This window comes from Thalassophryne amazonica, chromosome 6 (assembly GCF_902500255.1).
Source record: "Thalassophryne amazonica chromosome 6, fThaAma1.1, whole genome shotgun sequence".
NCBI classification, from domain to species: Eukaryota; Metazoa; Chordata; class Actinopteri; order Batrachoidiformes; family Batrachoididae; genus Thalassophryne; species Thalassophryne amazonica.
In genome coordinates this window covers 128552546-128578349 of record NC_047108.1, presented here as the reverse complement: position 1 = coordinate 128578349, position 25804 = coordinate 128552546, and the positions used below count along the sequence as shown (strand labels likewise).

The window sequence follows — 25804 nt, the reverse complement described above, 5'->3', positions numbered from 1 at the left end:
CTGTTCACCAAAAAAAAAAAACCCAAAAAACTAGTTTCTTTTAACCCCATACTGATACGCATGCAATATCACCCAAGTCATCCAGAGGCATACATTTTTAACTTGTGGTTCAAATTTTAACCAAACTAATTTCAGACAAGTTATTTAAATTAATGTCAAGTCTGAAGTTTTATAAAGTGAAAATATCAGATAAATGTTTTAGTTTTAAAGTAATGCACTAATTTTTAAGGTTTTAATGTGGACATGCTGTGTCCAGGTGCATTATGGGTAGGATAGGGTAATCTCAGTACGTTCATGACATGAGAAATGCATTTGAGACACTCTGATCAGGCTCCACGGACAACAGCATTAAACTCTAGTGCCTAAAACTCTCGTGAATATATTCTCTGGGTTTATAGATGTTGTTATTGTGTTTGCGTTTATTAAAGTAGCAGACACAGATTATCTGGAATTTTGTTTTGGCACGTTTTTATGGTCTCTACTGCCATCTACTGGCCAGTTGTGTTCATGGCAGTATTGGCCCAGAAGCTGGGCTGATATTTTCAATCACTGTACTCGGTTCCAGCTCAAACTGTACCACAGAACTGCACGGTGTAGAAGTTAAGAGCGCACGATTTATGTTCTCACACACATTGTACGTTCAAAAACCACACGTCGGACTCGTGTTTCCAGAAGCAAAATGTAAACAGAAGCTTTTTTTTTTTCAAACTTAATGTACATATCTTATTTTTTATGAAAACTCTCGATGGGAGACATCAAAGTTAAAAAAACAAAAAACATTACAAGACAGGTCTGCGGTGTTTGCACAGGCACAGTGCGAGAGGTTGGACACTTGTAGCTCTTCAGCAGCGGGATACCCTCACAACGGCCAACCAGAATATCAAACAGGTTTGATTTTCATCTGACCATATGATTGCCGATCAGGAGGTGATCATGAGATGTTAAACGCATTTCGTTACTCCATGTATACTAAACGATGCAGGACGCGCGATTAACCTGAAACTCACATGAAAAATTCTCACATGAATGAAAAATCAGCTGAAAAAGGGCCAAAACTCGCACTGGCACCAGTAGATCATGACAGTGTTCTATTTATTTTGACACCGATTATATCAGATGGTTATGTAATTACAACTCTGCTTTTTTTTTTTTTTTTTTTTTTTTTTTTGAAAATGCCTTTTTTACAAATAAAAAAATGGAATATTTTACAAAAGCACATTTATCTGTAAACACCAACACACGACACACCAAAATAGCAATGACTTCTAACATTTCTTGACCAAGTCTTTATGATAAAGAAATGTAATTGAGGCTTGACCTTTTGTAGTTTAAACCAGAACTTTATGATAAATAAAACCAGTAAGTAACCAACACATGTCAGCTGCCAACACGCTGCCTTCACTTGGATTGGCAGTCAGTGTTTCGCATCGCTCAGCATTTGGATGAAGTACTCTCTTCTCATTTATTTTGGCCCCACCTAATGTCCCTTTATACAGAGAGTAGCAACATGATGAGCTGGGAAAAAAACAGTCATGTGACTTGTGGTGCCATCTTGGGGCCAAATTTGCAGTCGCTGTTAAGCTGTCTGCACTGCATATATATCCAGTTTATTTATTTGCTAAAAATGCCGGGTTGATGTGCATTCGGATGCACAAATAGACATAACAAGCATTTCAAAGTGTACAGATTCCCTTCAGATCCCAACAGAGGAAAAAGTTGGGAAAATAAAGTCAGTTGTGTGGGATGGAAGCTGACTTCATGTTTTTCATGTGAGTGTGTGTACAGCAGTGTTGCCACAGTTACTTTGAAAAAGTAATCCAATTACTGATTACTGATTACTCCTTGAAAAAGTAACTTAGTTACTTTACTGATTACTCAATTGTAAAAGTAACTAAGTTAGATTACTAGTTACTTTTTTAGTTACTTTTCCCAGCTGCCGACAACAACCCTCTGCCACCTCAACATGACAATGATACCTGTTTTGCCAAAAGTTACTTTATAGTCACCCTTTCTTGACTTCAATGAAAATAAATACTTGTTTTATAAAAAGTAAAATAAAGACCTCTTTCTTGACCTCATATTTAACTGTTGACAGCACTGTAACAGTAAAACTTGCAATTTCGAACCTACATTGTTTAGAAATGTAACTATTAAATTCATTCTAGCATTTTTCTAACATTTAAATTCTCTCTAAATATTTTACTTGTCGAAATTAATATTATTTTAAGTAGTATTAGTAGTTGTAGTAAAAAAAGGCTTCAAAATTGCACCTTTAATCTAGGGGTGTTGTGGGGGAGGGGGGCACATCCCTCCCCCACGCCCCCATTCCATCTGGATTCGCCCCTACTTTGGTGTTTGAGCACAAAGAATGGATAACATTTATTTATGCAGAAAACGTGACCAGATTTACAGGTAAGAAAGTTGTATTGTGTTTTCACATCATGTGGTCCTCAGAAAGAGAGTTTAGGTGCATTTGAGTGGAAAATAGTGTTAGTTGTTGACGCGTCGCGGAGGATCAGCTGTTTTAATGTGCAGATACGGAGCGGCTCAGCTCAGCTCTAAATAAAGGAGGAAAAAAGTATAAAAATGTCTTTGTAAAGCTCAGTGCAGGTGTGCTGATCACCGCGCTTTAAGAGGTGAGGACGAGTCGAGCAGCTGCAAAAAACCGCGGATTAAAAGCTCACAGCTCACTGAAAGTGGGCAGTTCAGTCGAACCCCGACCTCCTGCCCACGGACCAAGTTTAATGCTGTTATCGACCCACAATGAAAAATAATAGTAACGCACAGTGACTTGGAGAAGTAACTAATCTGATTACTGATTTGGAAAGATTAACACGTTAGATTACTCGTTACTAAAAAAAAGTGGTCAGATTAGAGTAACGCGTTACTAAGTAACGCATTACCGGCATCACTGGTGTACAGCGGCTTGAAAAAGTATTTGGCCCCTTGGTATTTCACACATTTTAATTTGTTTATGCCATTTCAAATACAAAAAGTAGTTCAGGCTTCTCAATGTAAAAATTTCTACAATTGTCCTCTTTAAACTCAAAGCAAATCTCTACAACTTGACGTCAATTAAATACAAATATAAAAGCCAAGATGATAGGTTGCATAAGTAATGGACCCCTTTGGTATAAGCTACGCAAATCATTACTTTTCCTGCCAGTTTTCTTCAGACAAGTCAGGGGATGGATACATGTACATTTCCAAGTCACTGAATGTCTTGAACATTATTTACATCAGTTATGTAGAAATACAAACAGTGTGACACTCTGTGGTAAATCTGTGTGGAGTAGACCGTTCTCAGAAACTGAGTGACCTGTGCAAGAAGGAGAAGAGTGAGGAAAGAAAGACACCCAGCCAACCCAGAAGACGTTACAGGCTTATGTGTCTGTGATTGGAGAAATTGTGCACAGTGCAAGCTTTGCATTTTGTCCAGAGTGACCAAAAAAAAAAAAACAGAACCCATAAAACCTGTAAGAAATCCTACAAAGGTACATTAAATTTTCTGAAGTTTGCTGGACTTAATTTTCAGTCTGTGTATGATCATTCCTCAAAGTTTCACTATCTATCGCTTTGCATAAAAGTCATATTCTGTCAAACTGAGTGATTTGTTGGCGAAATAGTCCTCCAGGCAAAATGTCTTTTCCTTGGTTGACCAAGACAAGTTTGACAATTGGAACAATAGTCTTCCCCAACATGTCTTGGTCAACACAGAGCTTCATGATTTCCCCTTATACTGCTGTGAAGAGAAAATAAATATATATATACGAGGTCTGTCCATAAAGTATAGGTCCTTTTTATTTTTTTCAAAAACTATATGGATTTCATTCATATGTTTTTACGTCAGACATGCTTGAGCGCCTGTCTCTCAGCAACTTCTCAGACAAAGGAATTCCGACGAGGGGCTGGACGACTCCTCCCACAAGGAGTGCTCACAGGCGAATGACATCACCGACAGGCGTGGAAAAACTCACGCATGCGCACGAGAGTTCATGCATGTCTGACGTAAAAACATATGAATGAAATCCATATAGTTTTTGAAAAAAATAAAAAGGACCTATACTTTATGGACAGCCCTCGTATATATATATATGTATGTGTATATATGTATGTGTATATATGTATGAAGAGTTCAGGCGCAACACCCTGTATCTCCACCAGACCACTCTTGCTTTAAATAAGGATATTTACCTGATGGAAGTTGTACATCTCCATGAATCATTCTTTCTTGTTATGAAATAGTTATGGTGCACTGAACAAGAATCTCAAAAATCAACCATTATTCAGAAATGTGTTAATTAGCAACTTTTAATATATTTGGCTGCAAAACCAACAACAATGTGGTGTTCAGTTGTTGGACTTCTGTGCTAGTCACAGTTTGTCCATCACGAACACCATGTTCGAGCACAAGGGTGTCCATAAGTGCACGTGGCACCAGGACACCCTGAGCCGGAGGTCGATGATCGACTTTGTAGTCGTATCATCTGACCTTCGGCCACGTGTCCTGGAAACTCGGGTGAAGAGAGGGGCTGAGCTGTCGACCGATCACCATCTGGTGGTGAGTTGGATCCGCTGGGAGGGTAGGAAGCCGGTCAGACCTGGCAGGCCCAAACGTATCGTGAGGGTCTGCTGGGAACAACTGGCGGAACCCTCTGTCAGCGAGGTCTTCAACTCCCACCTCCGGGAGAGCTTCTCCCAGATCCCGGGGGAGGTTGGCGACACGGAGTCCGAGTGGACCATGTTCTCCACCTCCATTGTCAATGCGGCCGCTCGTAGCTGTGGTCGCAAGGTCTCTGGTGCCTGTCGTGGCGGCAATCCCCGAACCCGGTGGGGGACACTGGAAGTAAGGGATGCCGTCAAGCTGAAGAAGGAGTCCTACTTGTCTTTGTTGGTAGGTGGGACCCTGGAGGCAGGCAGCTGACAGGTACCGGCAGGCCAAGCGTGCCGCAGCCCGTGCGGTCGCAGAGGCAAAAACTCGGGTCTGGGAGGAGTTTGGGGAGGCTATGGAGGAGGACTATCGGTCGGCCTCGAAGAGATTCTGGCACACCCGCTGACGCCTCAGGAGGTGGAAGCAGCTCTCCACCAGCACTGTTTATGGTGTGGGTGGGGCGCTGTTGACTCTGACTGGGGATGTTGTTGGGCGGTGGAAGGAGTACTTCGAGGATCTCCTCAATCCCATCGTCACGTCTTCCGAAGAGGAAGCAGAGACTGGGGACTCAGAGGCGGACTCATCCATTACCCAGGCCGAAGTCACCGAGGTGGTTAGAAAGCTCCTCGGTAGCAAGGCTCCTGGGGTGGATGAAGTCCATCCTGAGTACCTTAAGTCTCTGGATGTTGTGCGGCTGCCTTGGCTGACACGCCTCTGCAACATCGCATGGCGATCGGGGACAGTGCCTCTGGATTGGCAGACCGGGGTGGTGGTCCCTCTGTTTAAGAAGGGGGACCGGAGGGTGTGTTCCAACTATAGGGGGATCACACTCCTCAGCCTCCCCGGTAAGGTCTATTCCAGAGTACTGGAGAGGAGAATTGGGCCAATGGTCAAACCTTGGATTCAGGAGGAGCAGTGTGGTTTTTGTCCTGGTCGCGGCGCACTGGACCAGCTCTACACGCTCCATCGGGTGCTTGAGGGTTCATGGGAGTTCGCCCAACCAGTCCACATGTGTTTTGTGGATCTGGAGAAGGCGTTCGACTGTATCCCTCAGGGCACCCTGTGGGGAGTGCCCCGGGAGTATGGCGTCCAGGGTCCTTTGTTAAGGGCTATCCGGTCCCTGTACGACCGCAGCAGGAGCTTGGTTCGCATTGCCGGTAGTAAGTCAAACCTGTTTCCAGTGCACGTTGGCCTCCGCCAGGGCTGCCCTTTGTCACTGGTTCTGTTCATTATTTTTATGGACAGAATTTCTAGGCGTAGCCAGGGTGTAGAGGGGGTCTGGTTTGGGAACCACAGAATCTCGTCTCTGCTGTTTGCGGACGATGTGGTTCTGTTGGCTTCATCAAATCAGGACCTTCAGCGTGCACTTGGGCGGTTTGCAGCCGAGTGTGAAGCGTCCGGGATGAAAATCAGCACCTCCAAATCCGAGGCCATGGTTCTCGACCAGAAAAAGGTGCTTTGCCCTCTTCAGTTTGGTGGAGTGTCCTTGCCTCAAGTGGAGGAGTTTAAGTATCTCGGGGTCTTGTTCATAAGTGAGGGACGGATGGAGCGTGAGATCGATAGACAGATCAGGGCAGCATCTGCAGTGATGAGGTCGCTGTATCGGACCGTCGTGGTGAAGAGAGAGCTGAGTAGGGGGGCAAAGCTCTCGATTTACCGATCGATCTACGTTCCGATCCTCACCTATGGTCATGAGATTTGGATCATGACCGAAAGAACGAGATCGCAAGTACAAGCGGCCGAGATGAGTTTCCTCCGCAGGGTGGCTGGGCGCTCCCTTAGAGATAGGGTGAGGAGCTCGGTCACTCGGGAGGAGCTCGGAGTCGAGCCGCTGCGCCGCCACGTCGAAAGGAGTCAGTTGAGGTGGCTCGGGCATCTTTTCCGGATGCCCCCTGGACATCTCGCTGGAGAGGTGTTCCGGGCACGTCCCACTGGGAGGAGGCCCCGGGGAAGACCCAGGACACGCTGGAGGGACTACATCTCTCGGCTGGCTTGGGAATGCCTTGGGGTTCCCCCGGAGGAGCTGGGGGAGGTGTGTGTGGATCGGGAGGTCTGGGCGGCTTTGCTTGAGCTGCTGCCCCCGCGACCTGACTCTTGATAAAGCGGAAGAAAATGGATGGATGGATGGCTGCAAAACCTGGTATCTCCCCCTTCAGTTTGTTGTGACTTAACGCATCTAAATAGGGTTCTTAATAGTGTGTGTTGGTGCGTGATATTCATGGAGCATGTTTTTGGCTTTCAAAAATCTTCCATGAATGTCACACCACCCTCATTTTGCCTCATGTCGTGGAGGTTGCAGCTGAGCGTGTTGATCCGTCTTGATTAGTGGTGATCCTTAATAGATGGTGACAGCGTAATGTGCACACAATTAAACCCTGCTGCACCGTATCCAGTTTCATTGCTGCAGTACGCTGAAGGACAGTGACGCCAAGTCGGCTAAAAGTTTCATTCCAGTGCTCCTCAACGCGCTCCTGCAGGTGTTCCACCTGCTGCTGCGCCTGATGTTTGGGAAAACGAGCGAGATGAGAGCCACATGGAGCCAAACACCTGGCTGCCTCCATCTCCTCCTCCTCCTCTCTGCGCCACTCCATGGCACAGAGCCCAACTCAGCATACAGTCACAAAGTTCTAATGGTGTGGATTTAAAGGAGCAAACTGGAGCGATCTGAATTGTTCATCAGCTGATGGATGAATATGGGTGTGTGTGGAGACAATTCGCCTCATTCACAGTGTGACAGAACTTAACAATGCGCTGTTGAGTGCGTAACATTATTGTTGACCGTGCGTAATGGTTTCTGATAATGCTCCACCAACACGTTCCATTGATCATAACGTGGTAACAGCAGTTCCTGAGGACACCTGACACCTGTGCCTCAAATCATCACATTTGTGATCAGCAGCCAAGAATGTATACTCTGTGGCATTCGTGACTTGCCCTTATGTGTAAACGCAGCATCAGAGAAGCGCTCGTAGGCACCGCAATGTTTGCGTTATGTGACTGAGATACATGCCAGTGAGTGGTGCACTGTTCACTGTGTGGTTTTGCACACAAACTGGGATGGTGCTTATGAGGTTCTGCATACAAACTACATCTTGACTTGCATTTACCACAGGATTTATGGGGTGTTGCAGCAGAATTGATTTTTTTTTATCAGATACAAGCCTCGGTAAGCTTTCACTTGCAGTGGTTATGTCATTTTCCGTGGGTGTAGCAGTTACCGGGTTTTGCACCTGAACTCTTCATATATATATATATATATATATATATATATATATATACACACACTCAACAAAAATATAAACACAACACTTTTGATTTTGCTCCCATTTTGTATGAGATAAACTCAAAGATCTAAAACTTTTTCCACATACACAATATCACCATTTCCCTCAAATATTGTTCACAAACCAGTCTAAATCTGTGATAGTGAGCACTTCTCCTTTGCTGAGATAATCCATCCCACCTCACAGGTGTGCCATATCAAGATGCTGATTAGACACCATGATTAGTGCACAGGTGTGCCTTAGACTGCCCACAATAAAAGGCCACTCTGAAAGGTGCAGTTTTATCACACAGCACAATGCCACAGATGTCGCAAGATTTGAGGGAGCGTGCAATTGGCATGCTGACAGCAGGAATGTCAACCAGAGCTGTTGCTCGTGTATTGAATGTTCATTTCTCTACCATAAGCCGTCTCCAAAGGCGTTTCAGAGAATTTGGCAGTACATCCAAACAGCCTCACAACCGCAGACCACGTGTAACCACACCAGCCCAGGACCTCCACATCCAGCATGTTCACCTCCAAGATCGTCTGAGACCAGCCACTCGGACAGCTGCTGAAACAATCGGTTTGCATAACCAAAGAATTTCTGCACAAACTGTCAGAAACCGTCTCAGGGAAGCTCATCTGCATGCTCGTCGTCCTCATCGGGGTCTCGACCTGACTCCAGTTCGTCATCGCAACTTTGCACAGCCATTGAAGAGGAGTGGACCAACATTCCACAGGCCACAATTGACAACCTGATCAACTCTATGCGAAGGAGATGTGTTGCACTGCATGAGGCAAATGGTGGTCACACCAGATACTGACTGGTATCCCCCCCAATAAAACAAAACTGCACCTTTCAGAGTGGCCTTTTATTGTGGGCAGTCTAAGGCACACAATGTGCACTAATCATGGTGTCTAATCAGCATCTTGATATGGCACACCTGTGAAGTGGGATGGATTATCTCAGCAAAGGAGAAGTGCTCACTATCACAGATTTCGACTGGTTTGTGAACAGTATTTGAGGGAAATGGTGATATATTTTTTTTTTCCTTTCTTTTATTGTGTTTTTTTTTTTGTATTCCCATTGCTGTACAGCTCGTTGCTCCTTTGGAGACACTGAATAAATAAAGTGGAAGTGAAAAGTGAAAGTGATATTGTGTATGTGTAAAACGTTTTAGATCTTTGAGTTCATCTCATACAAAATGAGAGCAAAACCAGAAGTGTTGCGTTTATATTTTTGTTGAGTGTGTGTATATATATATATATATATATATATATATAATTTCTAGAGGTGCCATTGTCATGATTTTTTTTTTTTTACCAGATGTGGGTAACAACCCAAGTAATCCATACATGCAAAGAAATCAAACCATAGATGTCCATGAATTCCGTTGTGTAATAATGTGAAATGACTCAGGAAAAAAAGCTTTGAACACCTGAAGAAAAGAAGGTGCGAGAAGACATGTAAAGCCAAGACACCAGCTGAAATATATCAGTAGATAGATAAATTTTTATTTAAGTGTCCTGCCCAGCCCCCATGGGCTTATAAGTCACTCCCAACAAATATACATACAACTGTTTCATACATGCAGGTACAGCTGTCTCCACCACAGTCGCCACACTTTCTCCAAAAATTTACCCAAAGCAAATACCTCTTCTTCAAACAGCAAACTTAGCATATTAAATTCACACAACCAAAACGAACCGGGATTCCTGGCTTGTACTTTTTCAAATAAAACATTTCTTAGACTAGTATAAAATCGACAATAAAAAAAACAAAGTGTAACTCATCCTCCACATTTCCTAAATCACATAAAGTACACAAACGCTGATCCTCTGCTATTCCTTGCTTGCCTCTACTGGTGGTTGGCTCTCACTGCGGTATTGTATCACTTCCTGTTCCGGAGCACAGCGGTGTTTTTCTGTATCTGTTAGCTGTTTAATCTGCGCAGTTAGATTGATCTAGTTATCTAGATTACGATTTGTTTCCCAGTGTAATCTTTACGTGCCTTAACTAAAGCACTCCTTCTGCTGAATCACCTCTAAATTATTTACACATTATTCATTTTGCGTGTTTTTAGGAATCCGCTAGGTTAGCGTAGCTACTAGCTCTTAGCCGATTTAGCATGGCGGCTTCTCCTGTCTCTCCCGCACTTTTCTGCTCTGGGTGTGAAATGTTTAGTTATTCCTCGGCCTTCTTTAGCAGTAACGGTACTTGTAATAAGTGTAGCTTATTCATAGCTTTGGAGGCCAGGCTGGGCGAATTGGAGACTCGGCTCCGCACCGTGGAAAATTCTACAGCTAGCCAGGCCCCTGTAGTCGGTGCGGACCAAGGTAGCTTAGCCGCCGTTAGTTACCCCCTGGCAGATCCCGAGCAGCCGGGAAAGCAGGCCGACTGGGTGACTGTGAGGAGGAAGCGTAGCCCTAAACAGAAGCCCCGTGTACACCGCCAACCCGTTCACATCTCTAACCGTTTTTCCCCGCTCGACGACACACCCGCCGAGGATCAAACTCTGGTTATTGGCGACTCTGTTTTGAGAAATGTGAAGTTAGCGACACCAGCAACCATAGTCAGTTGTCTTCCGGGGGCCAGAGCAGGCGACATTGAAGGAAATTTGAAACTGCTGGCTAAGGCTAAGCGTAAATTTGGTAAGATTGTAATTCACGTCGGCAGTAATGACACTCGGTTACGCCAATCGGAGGTCACTAAAATTGACATTAAATCGGTGTGTAACTTTGCAAAAACAATGTCGGACTCTGTAGTTTTCTCTGGGCCCCTCCCCAATCAGACCGGGAGTGACATGTTTAGCCGCATGTTCTCCTTGAATTGCTGGCTGTCTGAGTGGTGTCCAAAAAATGAGGTGGGCTTCATAGATAATTGGCAAAGCTTCTGGGGAAAACCTGGTCTTGTTAGGAGAGACGGCATCCATCCCACTTTGGATGGAGCAGCTCTCATTTCTAGAAATCTGGCCAATTTTCTTAAATCCTCCAAACCGTGGCAAAATAATTAATTATATCCACACAAAAGATTAATTCTGTTCTATGTAAGGTGCCTGAGCCCATTGAAGCTGCCCCCCCACACAGATAAAAAAAATCCAAGCAAGCAGGCTGAGTTTGCCCTGTAATTTCCGATGTGCATGAACGCAGCAGCAGCCTCAGCGCTCACAAACCGGCTTCTGCACTGTGTGAAAATGTTCAGTTGCTCCAACGAAGTCAAATTAAACAATAACGCTACAAAAACTACACAAACGCTTAAAAAACGTGAAGAACGACAGCAAAACGAGACACAGACGAATTGAGGTTTTCGTTGCCCTTTGTTCAAAATTTTCAACAGTTTAAAAATCCTGACGAAGCGCCCGCTGCAGGAACGAGGCTGCGCGAAGGTTAAATGATGCCAATGACAGTCAACGAAGGTCCAGATTTCTTGTTTCGTCAGGTCTTCGTCACCCTTCGTTAAGTGCCGTGTGACTGGGCCTTTAGTAACCTGGTCTTGTTAGGACAGACGGCATCCATCCCACTTTGGATGGAGCAGCTCTCATTTCTACAAATCTGGCCAATTTTCTTAAATCCTCCAAACCGTGACCATCCAGGGTTGGGACCAGGAAGCAGAGCTGTGGTCTTACACACCTCTCTGCAGCTTCTCTCCCCCTGCCATCCCCTCATTACCCCATCCCCGTAGAGACGGTGCCTGCTCCCAGACTACCAATAACCAGCAAAAATCTATTTAAGCATAAAAATTCAAAAAGAAAAAATAATATAGCACCTTCAACTGCACCACAGACTAAAACAGTTAAATGTGGTCTATTAAACATTAGGTCTCTCTTTTCTAAGTCCCTGTTGGTAAATGATATAATAATTGATCAACATATTGATTTACTCTGCCTAACAGAAACCTGGTTACAGCAGGATGAATATGTTAGTTTAAATGAGTCAACACCCCCGAGTCACACTAACTGTCAGAATGCTCGTAGCACGGGCCGGGGCGGAGGATTAGCAGCAATCTTCCATTCCAGCTTATTAATTAATCAAAAACCCAGACAGAGCTTTAATTAATTTGAAAGCTTGTCTCTTAGTCTTGTCCATCCAAATTGGAAGTCCCAAAAAACAGTTTTATTTGTTATTATCTATCGTCCACCTGGTCGTTACTGTGAGTTTCTCTGTGAATTTTCAGACCTTTTGTCTGACTTAGTGCTTAGCTCAGATAAGATAATTATAGTGGGCGATTTTAACATCCACACAGATGCTGAGAATGACAGCCTCAACACTGCATTTAATCTATTATTAGACTCTATTGGCTTTGCTCAAAAACTAAATGAGTCCACCCACCACTTTAATCATATCTTAGATCTTGTTCTGACTTATGGTATGGAAATAGAAGACTTAACAGTATTCCCTGAAAACTCCCTTCTGTCTGATCATTTCTTAATAACATTTACATTTACTCTGATGGACTACCCAGCAGTAGGGAATAAGTTTCATTACACTAGAAGTCTTTCAGAAAGCGCTGTAACTAGGTTTAAGGATATGATTCCTTCTTTATGTTCTCTAATGCCATATAACAACACAGTGCAGAGTAGCTACCTAAACTCTGTAAGGGAGATAGAGTATCTCGTCAATAGTTTTACATCCTCATTGAAGACAACTTTGGATGCTGTAGCTCCTCTGAAAAAGAGAGCTTTAAATCAGAAGTGTCTGACTCCGTGGTATAACTCACAAACTTGTAGCTTAAAGCAGATAACCCGTAAGTTGGAGAGGAAATGGCGTCTCACTAATTTAGAAGATCTTCACTTAGCCTGGAAAAAGAGTCTGTTGCTCTATAAAAAAGCCCTCCGTAAAGCTAGGACATCTTTCTACTCATCACTAATTGAAGAAAATAAGAACAACCCCAGGTTTCTTTTCAGCACTGTAGCCAGGCTGACAAAGAGTCAGAGCTCTATTGAGCTGAGTATTCCATTAACTTTAACTAGTAATGACTTCATGACTTTCTTTGCTAACAAAATTTTAACTATTAGAGAAAAAATTACTCATAACCATCCCAAAGACATATCGTTATCTTTGGCTGCTTTCAGTGATGCCGGTATTTGGTTAGACTCTTTCTCTCCGATTGTTCTGTCTGAGTTATTTTCATTAGTTACTTCATCCAAACCATCAACATGTTTATTAGACCCCATTCCTACCAGGCTGCTCAAGAAAGCCCTACCATTATTTAATGCTTCGATCTTAAATATGATCAATCTATCTTTGTTAGTTGGCTATGTACCACAGGCTTTTAAGGTGGCAGTAATTAAACCATTACTTAAAAAGCCATCACTTGACCCAGCTATCTTAGCTAATTATAGGCCAATCTCCAACCTTCCTTTTCTCTCAAAAATTCTTGAAAGGGTAGTTGTAAAACAGCTAACTGATCATCTGCAGAGGAATGGTCTATTTGAAGAGTTTCAGTCAGGTTTTAGAATTCATCATAGTACAGAAACAGCATTAGTGAAGGTTACAAATGATCTTCTTATGGCCTCGGACAGTGGACTCATCTCTGTGCTTGTTCTGTTAGACCTCAGTGCTGCTTTTGATACTGTTGACCATAAAATTTTATTACAGAGATTAGAGTATGCCATAGGTATTAAAGGCACTGCGCTGCGGTGGTTTGAATCATATTTGTCTAATAGATTACAATTTGTTCATGTAAATGGGGAATCTTCTTCACAGACTAAAGTTAATTATGGAGTTCCACAAGGTTCTGTGCTAGGACCAATTTTATTCACTTTATACATGCTTCCCTTAGGCAGTATTATTAGACGGTATTGCTTAAATTTTCATTGTTACGCAGATGATACCCAGCTTTATCTATCCATGATGCCAGAGGACACACACCAATTAGCTAAACTGCAGGATTGTCTTACAGACATAAAGACATGGATGACCTCTAATTTCCTGCTTTTAAACTCAGATAAAACTGAAGTTATTGTACTTGGCCCCACAAATCTTAGAAACATGGTGTCTAACCAGATCCTTACTCTGGATGGCATTACCCTGACCTCTAGTAATACTGTGAGAAATCTTGGAGTCATTTTTGATCAGGATATGTCATTCAAAGCGCATATTAAACAAATATGTAGGACTGCTTTTTTGCATTTACGTAATATCTCTAAAATCAGAAAGGTCTTGTCTCAGAGTGATGCTGAAAAACTAATTCATGCATTTATTTCCTCTAGGCTGGACTATTGTAATTCATTATTATCAGGTTGTCCTAAAAGTTCCCTAAAAAGCCTTCAGTTAATTCAAAATGCTGCAGCTAGAGTACTGACGGGGACTAGAAGGAGAGAGCATATCTCACCCATATTGGCCTCTCTTCATTGGCTTCCTGTTAATTCTAGAATAGAATTTAAAATTCTTCTTCTTACTTATAAGGTTTTGAATAATCAGGTCCCATCTTATCTTAGGGACCTCGTAGTACCATATCACCCCAATAGAGCGCTTCGCTCTCAGACTGCAGGCTTACTTGTAGTTCCTAGGGTTTGTAAGAGTAGAATGGGAGGCAGAGCCTTCAGCTTTCAGGCTCCTCTCCTGTGGAACCAGCTCCCAATTCAGATCAGGGAGACAGTCACCCTCTCTACTTTTAAGATTAGGCTTAAAACTTTCCTTTTTGCTAAAGCTTATAGTTAGGGCTGGATCAGGTGACCCTGAACCATCCCTTAGTTATGCTGCTATAGACGTAGACTGCTGGGGGGTTCCCATGATGCACTGTTTCTTTCTCTTTTGCTCTGTATGCACCACTCTGCATTTAATCATTAGTGATCGATCTCTGCTCCCCTCCACAGCATGTCTTTTTCCCGGTTCTCTCCCTCAGCCCCAACCAGTCCCAGCAGAAGACTGCCCCTCCCTGAGCCTGGTTCTGCTGGAGGTTTCTTCCTGTTAAAAGGGAGTTTTTCCTTCCCACTGTAGCCAAGTGCTTGCTCACAGGGGGTCGTTTTGACCATTGGGGTTTTACATAATTATTGTATGGCCTTGCCTTACAATATAAAGCGCCTTGCGGCAACTGTTTGTTGTGATTTGGCGCTATATAAAAAAAATTGATTGATTGATTGATTGATCCCTTGATATCTACCCACCTCAACTGCTAGGGGCTAGACTCCACCTCTCAATTGAGCACAAAGGGATCTTTGACCTTTCTTCAAGTTGGATGCAACATATGGTTCAGTGCCATACTCCTCTTTAAACTAAACATAATTTCTTAGATGGGTTTTCACCAAATGTCCACCTCCCATTGCTCTTGACATTTAATTGCCAATTTCTGTTTAATAATATTTATACTACACTGTAAATTATTTGTAAAATATATACTTAACCCAGTACTAGGAAAAATTAGAGACTTACCTTAGGTATTAAAGGCACTGCGCTGCGGTGGTTTGAATCATATTTGTCTAATAGATTACAATTTGTTCATGTAAATGGGCAATCTTCTTCACAGACTAAAGTTAATTATGGAGTTCCACAAGGTTCTGTGCTAGGACCAATTTTATTCACTTTATATATGCTTTCCTTAGGCAGTATTATTAGACGGTATTGCTTAAATTTTCATTGTTACGCAGATGATACCCAGCTTTATCTATCCATGAAGCCAGAGGACACACACCAATTAGCTGAACTGCAGGATTGTCTTACAGACATAAAGACATGGATGACCTCTAATTTCCTGCTTTTAAACTCAGATAAAACTGAAGTTATTGTACTTGGCCCCACAAATCTTAGAAACATGGTGTCTAACCAGGTCCTTACTCTGGATGGCATTACCCTGACCTCTAGTAATACTGTGAGAAATCTTGGAGTCATTTTTGATCAGGATATGTCATTCAAAGCGCATATTAAACAAATATGTAGGACTGCTTTTTTGCATTTACGCAATATCTCTAAAATTAGAAAGGTCTTGTCTCAGAGTGATGCTGAAAAACTAATTCATGCATTTATTTCCTCTAGGCTGGACTATTGTAATTCATTATTATCAGGTTGTCCTAAAAGTTCCCTAAAAGCCTTCAGTTAATTCAAAATGCTGCAGCTAGAGTACTGACGGGGACTGGAAGGAGAGAGCATATCTCACCCATATTGGCCTCTCTTCATTGGCTTCCTGTTAATTCTAGAATAGAATTTAAAATTCTTCTTCTTACTTATAAGGTTTTGAATAATCAGGTCCCATCTTATCTTAGGGACCTCATAGTACCATATCACCCCAATAGAGCGCTTCGCTCTCAGACTGCAGGCTTACTTGTAGTTCCTAGGGTTTGTAAGAGTAGAATGGGAGGCAGAGCCTTCAGCTTTCAGGCTCCTCTCCTGTGGAACCAGCTCCCAATTCAGATCAGGGAGACAGACACCCTCTCTACTTTTAAGATTAGGCTTAAAACTTTCCTTTTTGCTAAAGCTTATAGTTAGGGCTGGATCAGGTGACCCTGAACCATCCCTTAGTTATGCTGCTATAGACGTAGACTGCTGGGGGGTTCCCATGATGCACTGTTTCTTTCTCTTTTTGCTCTGTATGCACCACTCTGCATTTAATCATTAGTGATTGATCTCTGCTCCCCTCCACAGCATGTCTTTTTCCTGGTTCTCTCCCTCAGCCCCAACCAGTCCCAGCAGAAGACTGCCCCTCCCTGAGCCTGGTTCTGCTGGAGGTTTCTTCCTGTTAAAAGGGAGTTTTTCCTTCCCACTGTAGCCAAGCGCTTGCTCACAGGGGGTCGTTTTGACAGTTGGGGTTTTACATAATTATTGTATGGCCTTGCCTTACAATATAAAGCGCCTTGGGGCAACTGTTTGTTGTGATTTGGCGCTATATAAAAAAATTGATTGATTGATTGATTACCTTATCCATGGATGGTTGTGCATTCTACTCCAATTCAAAATCTTTGTAGTGAGCCTTTCTTCTGGCAGTTGGATTAGGTAGTTCCACAATCTAACCACTTCACATCTCTGCTTTGTTAAGCAGCTGTCCCATCCCATATCCCCTTCATAGCTAACTTAGTAGTATACTTGTGCACTCCAAAGAAGCACCTTATGGCCCAAGTCTGAATGGCCTTACATTCCTTGGCCTCCTCAAAGCCCCATACATACTCCTGCTGTATACAACAAAACTGATTCAACTGTAGAGTTATACAATTTTGTAAATGTAACAAAGCCATGATCTGGGCATGACTTGGTTTTACTCAGCATAGCTCCCAGTGCTCTCTACCTGCACAGTCTGATAACAATCTCCTTCCTTCAGAACAATGAAAAAATTCCTCAAAAATAAAACCCAAGTACTTATAATAAGAAGTATAATTCAAAGATATAGAACCAAAAACAAAGACATGATTACTCTGCTGTTCCCACTTCCTTCAGAAGTGTATAATTTGTGTTTTTTCTTGGTTGATGGCCAACCTCCATTTAAATGGACTGCATTTATATAGCGCTTTTCCATCTGTATCAGACGCTCAAAGCGCTTTACAATTATGCCTCACATTCACCCCCATGTCAGGGTGCTGCCATACAAGGCGCTCACTACATACCGGGAGCAATAGGGGATTAAAGGCCTTGCCCAAGGGCCCTTAGTGATTTTCCAGTCAGGCGGGGATTTGAACCCATGATCTTCTGGACTCAAGCCCAACACCTTAACCACTAGACTATCACCTCCCCTACTAGACTATCACCTCCCCATTTATTGCACCATGAACACATAATAATCAACATTTTTTGCAAATTCGCCTCAGTTTCCGCTACCAAAGCAATATCATCTACATATAAAAGAATGCTTACCTAAATTAGCTTTCTTAATTTCTAATGCCAGATCATCTACATACAAAGCAAATAAGGTGCGGGAAAGCATGCCACCTTGCTTTACTCCAAAGAGGGTAGGAAACCAGTCAGTTCTAAAATTGTTTAACTGCAGGCAGGCAACTGGGGCTTTATAGAGGGCTTTCATAGCATTGTAAAATTTACCTTCAATTCCAGCCTTGAGTAATTTAAAAAACAGAAGATCTCTATTTATTCAATCAAAGGCCTTTTTAAAATCAACAAAACAGACAAATGTATGTTTACCCTCCTGTAATCTAACCCTTACTATCGATGACATAACAAAAATATGATCAATACAAGCCCTATTTTTCCTGAAGCCATTCTGCTCATCTGCCAGTACCTTGTTGAACTCCAAATAATCAGTGAGTCTCTTATACAGAATACCAGCCAGAGTATAATTTATAAACTGTACTGAGTAAGCTAATTTCCCTGGACTCTGGGATCAGCATTTGCTGACTTAGGTATAGGTATAATTATTGACGAAGGTGTGATGCCGATTTTGAAACAAATTTGGAACACAGTCCGCAAATAAGGAGAGTTAAGCACCTCATTAGTAAGTTCCTCTACTCCGGCTGCTTTTCAGTTTTTTTTTTCCCCTGTCTGTATATATAGTACTGGTAAAAGCCACACTGGCAGAACCATTTATGAACATTAATACACATATATGCAATTTATTCTTGCAGGACAGAAGGTGTGTAGTGTGTGCGTGAATGTGGTGTGTGTGTGTGTGTGTGTGTGTGTGTGTGTGTGTGTGTGTGAGACCCCCATCCGCCCTTCCCAATCAGCCTACAACATCCTACTCAAAGCCAACCGACGACTTCTATCAGGAAGGGCCGACCACCAAAACAACACAAAGACAGACAAGAACGAGAGACAAGTGGTGAAGACAATAACTGTGACGTGAGACACCGAGGAGACGGGGCCCAACCATACAACATACCAGGACAAACAACCACACATGAACAAACAGTGACAGCAACAGTCTGTTGTCTAATTACTGAGCAGCCATACCCTAATCTAGAACACCAGAGTCTTGAGCCCCTTGACAGCACCCAAAACCGAATTGTGGTGACGGCCACAAACACACAATCATCCACACACAGAGACCCAGATCACAGCTAAATATCCGATCACTACTGTGGCTGGTGTGTTGGGCCAAGACAAGAGTACAGAACCTTACCATATGACATGGACCACTCCGGCACATCGGAAGCCATGCGGCTGGTTGTGACCGACGGAAATGGGTCCAAGATGCAGGGCCCCGGGAGAAACCAGGAGAAAAAGGGCAGCAGAAGGGCACAGGGGCCAGGAAGGGCAGTGCCCAGAGCCACCAGAGCAGCACGACAGACCAACAGGGGAGCAGCCCGACAGCACTGGAATGCACCCCGACACCCCCCCCCCCTCACGGAGGCACAGGGAGCAGCCCCATACCCAAGGGAAGCACACAGGGCGCCGGCATGAGCCCACCAATAGGGGCAGCCCCAGAACGACACCACCAGGGCAACGGCCCCCGAAGGCGGGAGCGAGCTAGGACGGGGGGCAAAGGAGCCACCGCAACTGAATCCAAAGCACAGGTAGGGACCACCGAGCCATACGAGGGCGGGGCCTGGTCCCCAGACAAGAGGCGAGGCCCACCCCGGGGCCAGGAAGCACACAAGGCCCCCCGACAGCCGAACATAGAAGGACTACAAAAAGCCTAATGGCTACTATAATCAGTTTCCCACCTTTTTAGTATCTGGCCAGTTTCAAATGAGGAGTCACCATTTTCTAAAATAATTTGCATTGGTGTGATCTTACTCTTATAAGGCCCCAATTTATTTATTTCTCTCCAGAATAACTGTGGGTTACTAAAATGGGCTTGTTCTATTTGTAAAGCTTGTCCCCTTCTGAAACGTCTCTTAAAGAACTGAAGACCTTTATCAAAAATACATTGGCATTGTTTAAACTCCTCATGAAAAATCCTTCTCCTGCTAATATCCTTACACCTTAAAACATTTTTTTCTGCTTCTCACAAATTATGCCACAATTCATTAAGTTCATTATTCCAATAGGGTTGTTTAGTTTGGTAGCTCTTCTTCGTATTTATATTTCTAACCGCACAATGTTTATCTATTTACTGATGAAAAACTCAGTCGGTCATAACACTGATCTATATTGCCCAGAGTTCCACTGCCATTTTCTAATTGATATGTAATCTGAGTCCTCCAGCTCATTTCATCAGATAAGAATTTAACTGGGAGGTATCTAGGTCTAGGCTTACTCTGCAGTAATTTCCCATTCCACTGGGAATCCGATTCCGCAGCCCTGTGGGAAATTAATTCCCTGCCTGGAACTGAAGACAAAGCACCAAATGATCAGGCATTTTATCAGTAATTAGAAAGCAGTCCTGCCCCTTGTCAGTGCTAATTAATATCAGCTAGTTCAGTCCCAACTGATGACCTATAAAAAGGTGTGTCATTCCCAAGGTGTCACACAAGAAACATCTCATGAGGGATAAAATCAAAGAGCTCTCTCATGATGTTTGCAACCTTATTGTTGCAAAGCATATTGATGGCATCAGTTACAGAAAAATTTCTAAACTTATAAATGTTCCAGTGGGCAGTGTGGGGCCATAATCTGAAAGAGGAAAGAACATAACCATAAACCGGCCACGACCAGGTGCTACTCACAAGAATACTGCCCAAGGACTGAAAAGAATTAGAAGAGGTCCACGGAACCTTCAAGATTTAACGACTGTTTATGTGGAAGAATGGGCCAAAATCACACCTGAGCAGTGCATGCGACTAGTTTGCTGTCAAGCTGTCATTACCAACAAAGGCTTTTTGTACGAAGTATTAAATAAATTTCAGTAAGCATGTTCAATATTTTTCCCTGTGTCATCATTCGATATTACAATAGCCAAGTGGCCTCTGTGTGTGTGTGTATGCATACGTGTGTGTGTATGGTTTCAATCATAGGGAAACTAGGGAGAGCTGTCATTTGCCGTTTAGTTTGCTCATGTATTTTGTGTCAAGGTTGAACGCTCCCAAAACAAAGTTGATAGGACTAATATTTTTGGAGAAATAGGGGATATTACCTACTAACAGTGAACAATGAATGTTGTGCTGCAATGCACTATGGGAGTTAGGGGTTTTGGGCTTTTAAATGTTATTATGGTTCATGTTAGTTTAACAGTGTTTAGTGTTATTGATTTATTGTGTTTTTGTAGTTCAGTTGATTTACTTAATTTAGTTAAGTGTCATGTTTCCATTACTATGAGTGTCATGTTGTCGTTACCATAAGTAAGAAGGATAGTGCGCTTGATGACTTCTGCCACCATCTCTGTGTGCAGTTTCAACCACGGACAAACTGAGGAGAGCTGACATTTGCCATTTGGTATACTTATATTTTTGGGTCAAGGGGCAGGGGTGGTGGCCAAGTGGTTAGTGTGCTTGGCTTCAGTGTGGAAGGTTCCTGGTTCAAACCCCACCTCTGCCACATTTCTCCATGTAATGTGGGGTTGTGTCTGGAAGGGCATCCGGCATAAAAATTGTGCCACAATCAACATGCAGGTCCACCTTGGATCTGCTGTGGTGACCTCGAGTGCAAACAAGGAAGCATCCTTTTATTTTCTCTTCACTAGGAACTGACAGTTTATTTGGATTTGTGTCTGCCAGATACAAGGATAAACACCGCCAAAAGGGAACATTGATAGGAGTAATATGTTTTTAGAGAAACTACGGCTATTAGCTCTGAACTCGCATGCCAATCCAGCAGGGGGCGGTAAATCATCTATATATTAAAAGCATGCGTGCATGATTTTATTTAGTAAGTTCAATGCAAATACATAATATAATTGTAAATACGTTAAAAATGCATGGATGACACAAGAAAGCAAAAACACTTATTTCCATTGTGGTCCATTTAAAAATCAAATGACAATAAAATAATAATGATGATGATGATAGTAACGTGAATATGATAAGAACATAATTTATAAATACATTAAGATTGTAAATTAACATTTAAAAAATGATGTAAATAAGAGGAAATAAAAAGGTTGAGTTCTTCTATAAGCTGTTGAGGTCTAAGGTCTAAAGCCCTGGTCACACCAAATAATAAAGCCACGAATAATGAGCCACGTATGGATTTGTCAGAAATTTCAGTAATTATTTGAATAATCAGCCATGTATATGATGTTCTTCTGAAGGAACTGCAGGAAACAGATGTTAAAAAAGACTACAAGGGTTTTCTCAGAGTGGAACCTGTTCTGTTGCGGTATCCTGTCCTGTCCTCGTAGCTGCCAGGTGCTCGGATAATGGGCCTCTAACAGCCTCGTACTCACCACTAACATGCCTCTAACATCCTTGTTTGTCCTCATAGTGCCTCGTACACAAATCGCCCCACCCTATTTTTGCTGTTTTTGAACTTCTTGAAATTAGCACCACGCTCAGAGATGTGCCTCGTAGCCGAATAATCCACCTCTAAGAGCCACTATTATTCTATGTTTCTTGAATAACTCCACTCGTACCAAAAAAAAAAAAAAAAAAAAAAGTGCTATGTGGCTCATTATTCATTGTTGATTATTTGGTGTGAGCAGGGCTTAAGATTCTAAAAACATTCTGGACTCACATGCCGTTTCAACTCATTATAGAAACTTTGCATAATTTATTACCAGCCTTGAAAAATGTCAGCTACCTATTTTATAAACACAACCCAATCTAGAGCCCATGGATCCCCACGGGCAACACGCTACTTCCACTTTATTACACATAACTTATTTTCTGTACTTATTTATTCTGGTGTCTTTGCATCTATGAATTACCGACATCTGGTGAAAATTTCATATCAACAGCAACTTTTTTCTGTGAAGGCTCTCAGTTGTCCAGGTGGTTTCCATAGTAGAGAAGCTTGAATCTTCGACTGGACTGGGTTGCTTGACGCGAGGACGTTTTGCTTCAAATTGCAGAAGCTTCCTCAGCTAAAATTCTTGCTCTGGTAGTCCGACTTCTGTCTGACCCAGTCCAGTCGAAGATTCAACCTTCTCTACTAACAGCAACTTTGGAAATATTTTTACTGAGAAAAATGGTGATGTGTTCACTACTTATTTTACCTACTGTATATTCTGTATCTACTTGCATAATTAAGTTGAGTATGTAAGTGATAAAAATGGTGCATGTTGTATTTGTTGAGTGTGCCGTGCTGCGGGCACTGTACTTACTGTTAACAGAACTTTCTACCCATATGATCCTTAAATGGTGTATTGCCGTTTGGTGCACCACAGTTAAACAAAAAATAGGAAGTCAACACAGCAGTAATTAATTGACCTGCCTCAGGTAAACATGACAAATCTGGAGGGCACAGACATCCTGGCAGAAAAGGCTGACAGACGGGAGTTCATAGACTTACTGAAGAAGATGCTGACACTCGACGCAGACAAACGGATCACACCCATGAAGACGCTAAACCACCCTTTTGTCACCATGACACACCTGCTGCACTTTCCTCACAGCTCACAGTAAGCCCAGCACTGATCTGTGTTAATGTTTGTAGCTGAAGATTTCTTTTTGCTTTTGTTTTTCTGTAATGATCTCAAATGTATTTAATATGCCTGATTCTGTTGATGCACCTGTCTGATCGTTCTTTAAATTTTTCCAGTGTGAAGTCCTGCTTCCAGAATATGGATATATGCAAACGCAGATGCCCCGCCTTTGAGAATGGAAAAAATATGTTTGCCAGCAACAGCACCCCCAGTGCAGCCGCCAACCTCACCGTCACCTTTAGTAGCCAACTAAACCAGCACAATCAGGTGAGAGTGGCTCCATTTTTATCTCTGGTTTTAACGCTTTTGAAATTCAAATTCAAGCTTTAGATTTCCACATGCCAGAGTGGTTTCAGTTGCAGTTAATAGTTGTGGTCATGCTTTTACATGTTGCTAAAAATTAGGATTGGGATGATGAACGACTCAGGGATTATTCTTGACAATAATTTAATAAAGTCAAATCTAAATTGACTTTCATTAAAAAAAAAAAAAAAACTGTAGTTGTACGGTGGCGTGGTACTGACTTTTCAGTGATTGATTCTTTATTCTTCAGCTACAGGCTCATTTCTGAAAAGTGAATTTTGATACTTTGTACCTGTGCTACAAATTCTCAGCCTCTTTCCTGGAATTACAAAATTATCCTTATTTTCTACAGTAGAGTCTTTGCTGCAAACTGGCACTAAGAGAGAGTTGGAGATTCCCTAATTGTTCAGCTCAGGAGACATTATACATCAACCACAGTGGAAATATGCAGATTAAAGTCTCTGTAAATTGAAGATTAAAGTCAAAAATACATTATCAAAGCAGTTATTTGAAACAGATTATTTTTAATGAGTTACCCTTAAACTGTACAAAAATGATGCTTTACTAATTTTCTTTGAGTCATAGCTAATAGCAGTCAGCTATTAAGACTTGTCCCAACCCTACTCATAATGGATTTAAGGATTACACCCAGGGTGAATATGCAAAATAGACTGCAAGAAATATCTGTTTGTATTAGGTTTCTGATATTTATTCTAACAAATTATTGTCTCATCGTTCTAGCTTCACAAATTTTGATGTTTGCCTGGCTGAGTCCACATTGTACAGTTTCCTGCACTGGGAGTGGTTCTGTCAAAAACTTGTATTTATTCATAGTTCTAACACATGGTTCATGGAGTATCTTAAGAAGGTCAGTCAGGTTTGGGAGCATGTGCTGGGGATGCATGTTACCAGATCCACCACACCACGGACAAGCAGACCATCTCCACCTCCACATGCTCGTTATCTATACTGTTAAAAAAAAAAAAAAAAAAAAAACTGTCCAAAGGCACAGACATCTAACCCAGTTATTGCTCTCAAAAACACACTTTATTTACAGACCCCCCCCCCCCCACACACACACACACACACAAACAGCCCTCCGCCATGCATCGCTTCATAAACATTCTTTTCGGACTGATACAGTAGCGGATCCTTCTCCAACTCCGGTGGCCGGTCAGCTGAAGACCTCAAGGGGGAGGGCCGAGGAGTGGAGTGGACAGCGGGCTGAGAAATGTCATTGCTTTAGCACAATGTCCTTCAAGAAATTCAACCAGTGGGCCATCATGGTTGATAAAAAGAATTTATAATAGAGAGATAGATTTATTGTCATTATAACAAGTGCAACGACATTTCTTCTTTATAATATACTTTTTCTTAAATTATGGTGACAGCTGGCCCAAAAATGGGCATCATCCCACTGGGCATTGCCTGGTATACCAGATGGCCTGTCCATGCCTGCAGCTAACAAATGAAGTTGTGCTGTGAGAGGGACTTTGTTACAAACCAGAAAGCAGTGATTCATATTTTAAAAGAGTGGTATGGATTAACAGCCCCTCAGTGCCTGACGTCAGGGGCCATTGGCTTGATATGATGGACCCTTAACACAGATCAGTGGGCAGAATAAATTAAAAATAATTCAAGATTTGTAATGTTTTCTAATCTACTATACAAGACACATCTTGTGGCGGTTTAACTTAAATATTATTGCTCTTGGGACTCCGGCGAGGGTGGTCACATCTCCTCCTCTCTCTCTCTGCTCCAACTTTCAAAGTCCCTACTTCACCAGACTGTGCATTCTTCAGTGTATATTGGATTAACCATGGAATTGATCAGCAGGTCTCTGAATGCTATTGACACAATTTTTTCAACAAGGAAATCAGGGCTGGGGGACCCTGAAAGCCCAGATGGAACCTACCCTCCAGGCTATGTTCTCGACACCTGGGAGAAATGGCGTGTTTGGTACCACACTCTGTGGCGACGTCGAAGATGTTTTTATATTTGGTTTTATTGTAGGAGGGCTGGTACTTATTGGTTTATGTGCTGCCCTGACCTACTGGAGAATTGGCAAGATGGCTGCCACCAGAACCACGACCCCTTATCTATCCATCATGATTAATGAGTTGGGCAAGGTGATACATTCACAGACTGTGTTAACCCTTGAACTCAACTGTAAGTTGGATAACATCTTGGAGCAAAAGTACACCTTGCAAAGGAGGATGTCTGAGACCAGGCTGAGTTTTTCTGT

General features: G+C 42.5%; 1 protein-coding gene across 4 annotated transcripts in view; it reads left to right on the top strand.

Annotated features, from left to right (window-relative positions):
- Window positions 1–25804, top strand: part of hipk1a (homeodomain interacting protein kinase 1a) — an 82661-nt gene that overhangs the window by 17393 nt on the left and 39464 nt on the right. For all 4 annotated transcript variants that reach the window (XM_034173434.1, XM_034173433.1, XM_034173432.1 and 1 more), the window contains exons 7-8: window positions 23051–23232; window positions 23373–23523. In XM_034173434.1, coding sequence (XP_034029325.1) covers window positions 23051–23232; window positions 23373–23523 — 333 coding nt within the window. The remainder of the gene's footprint in view (window positions 1–23050; window positions 23233–23372; window positions 23524–25804) is intronic.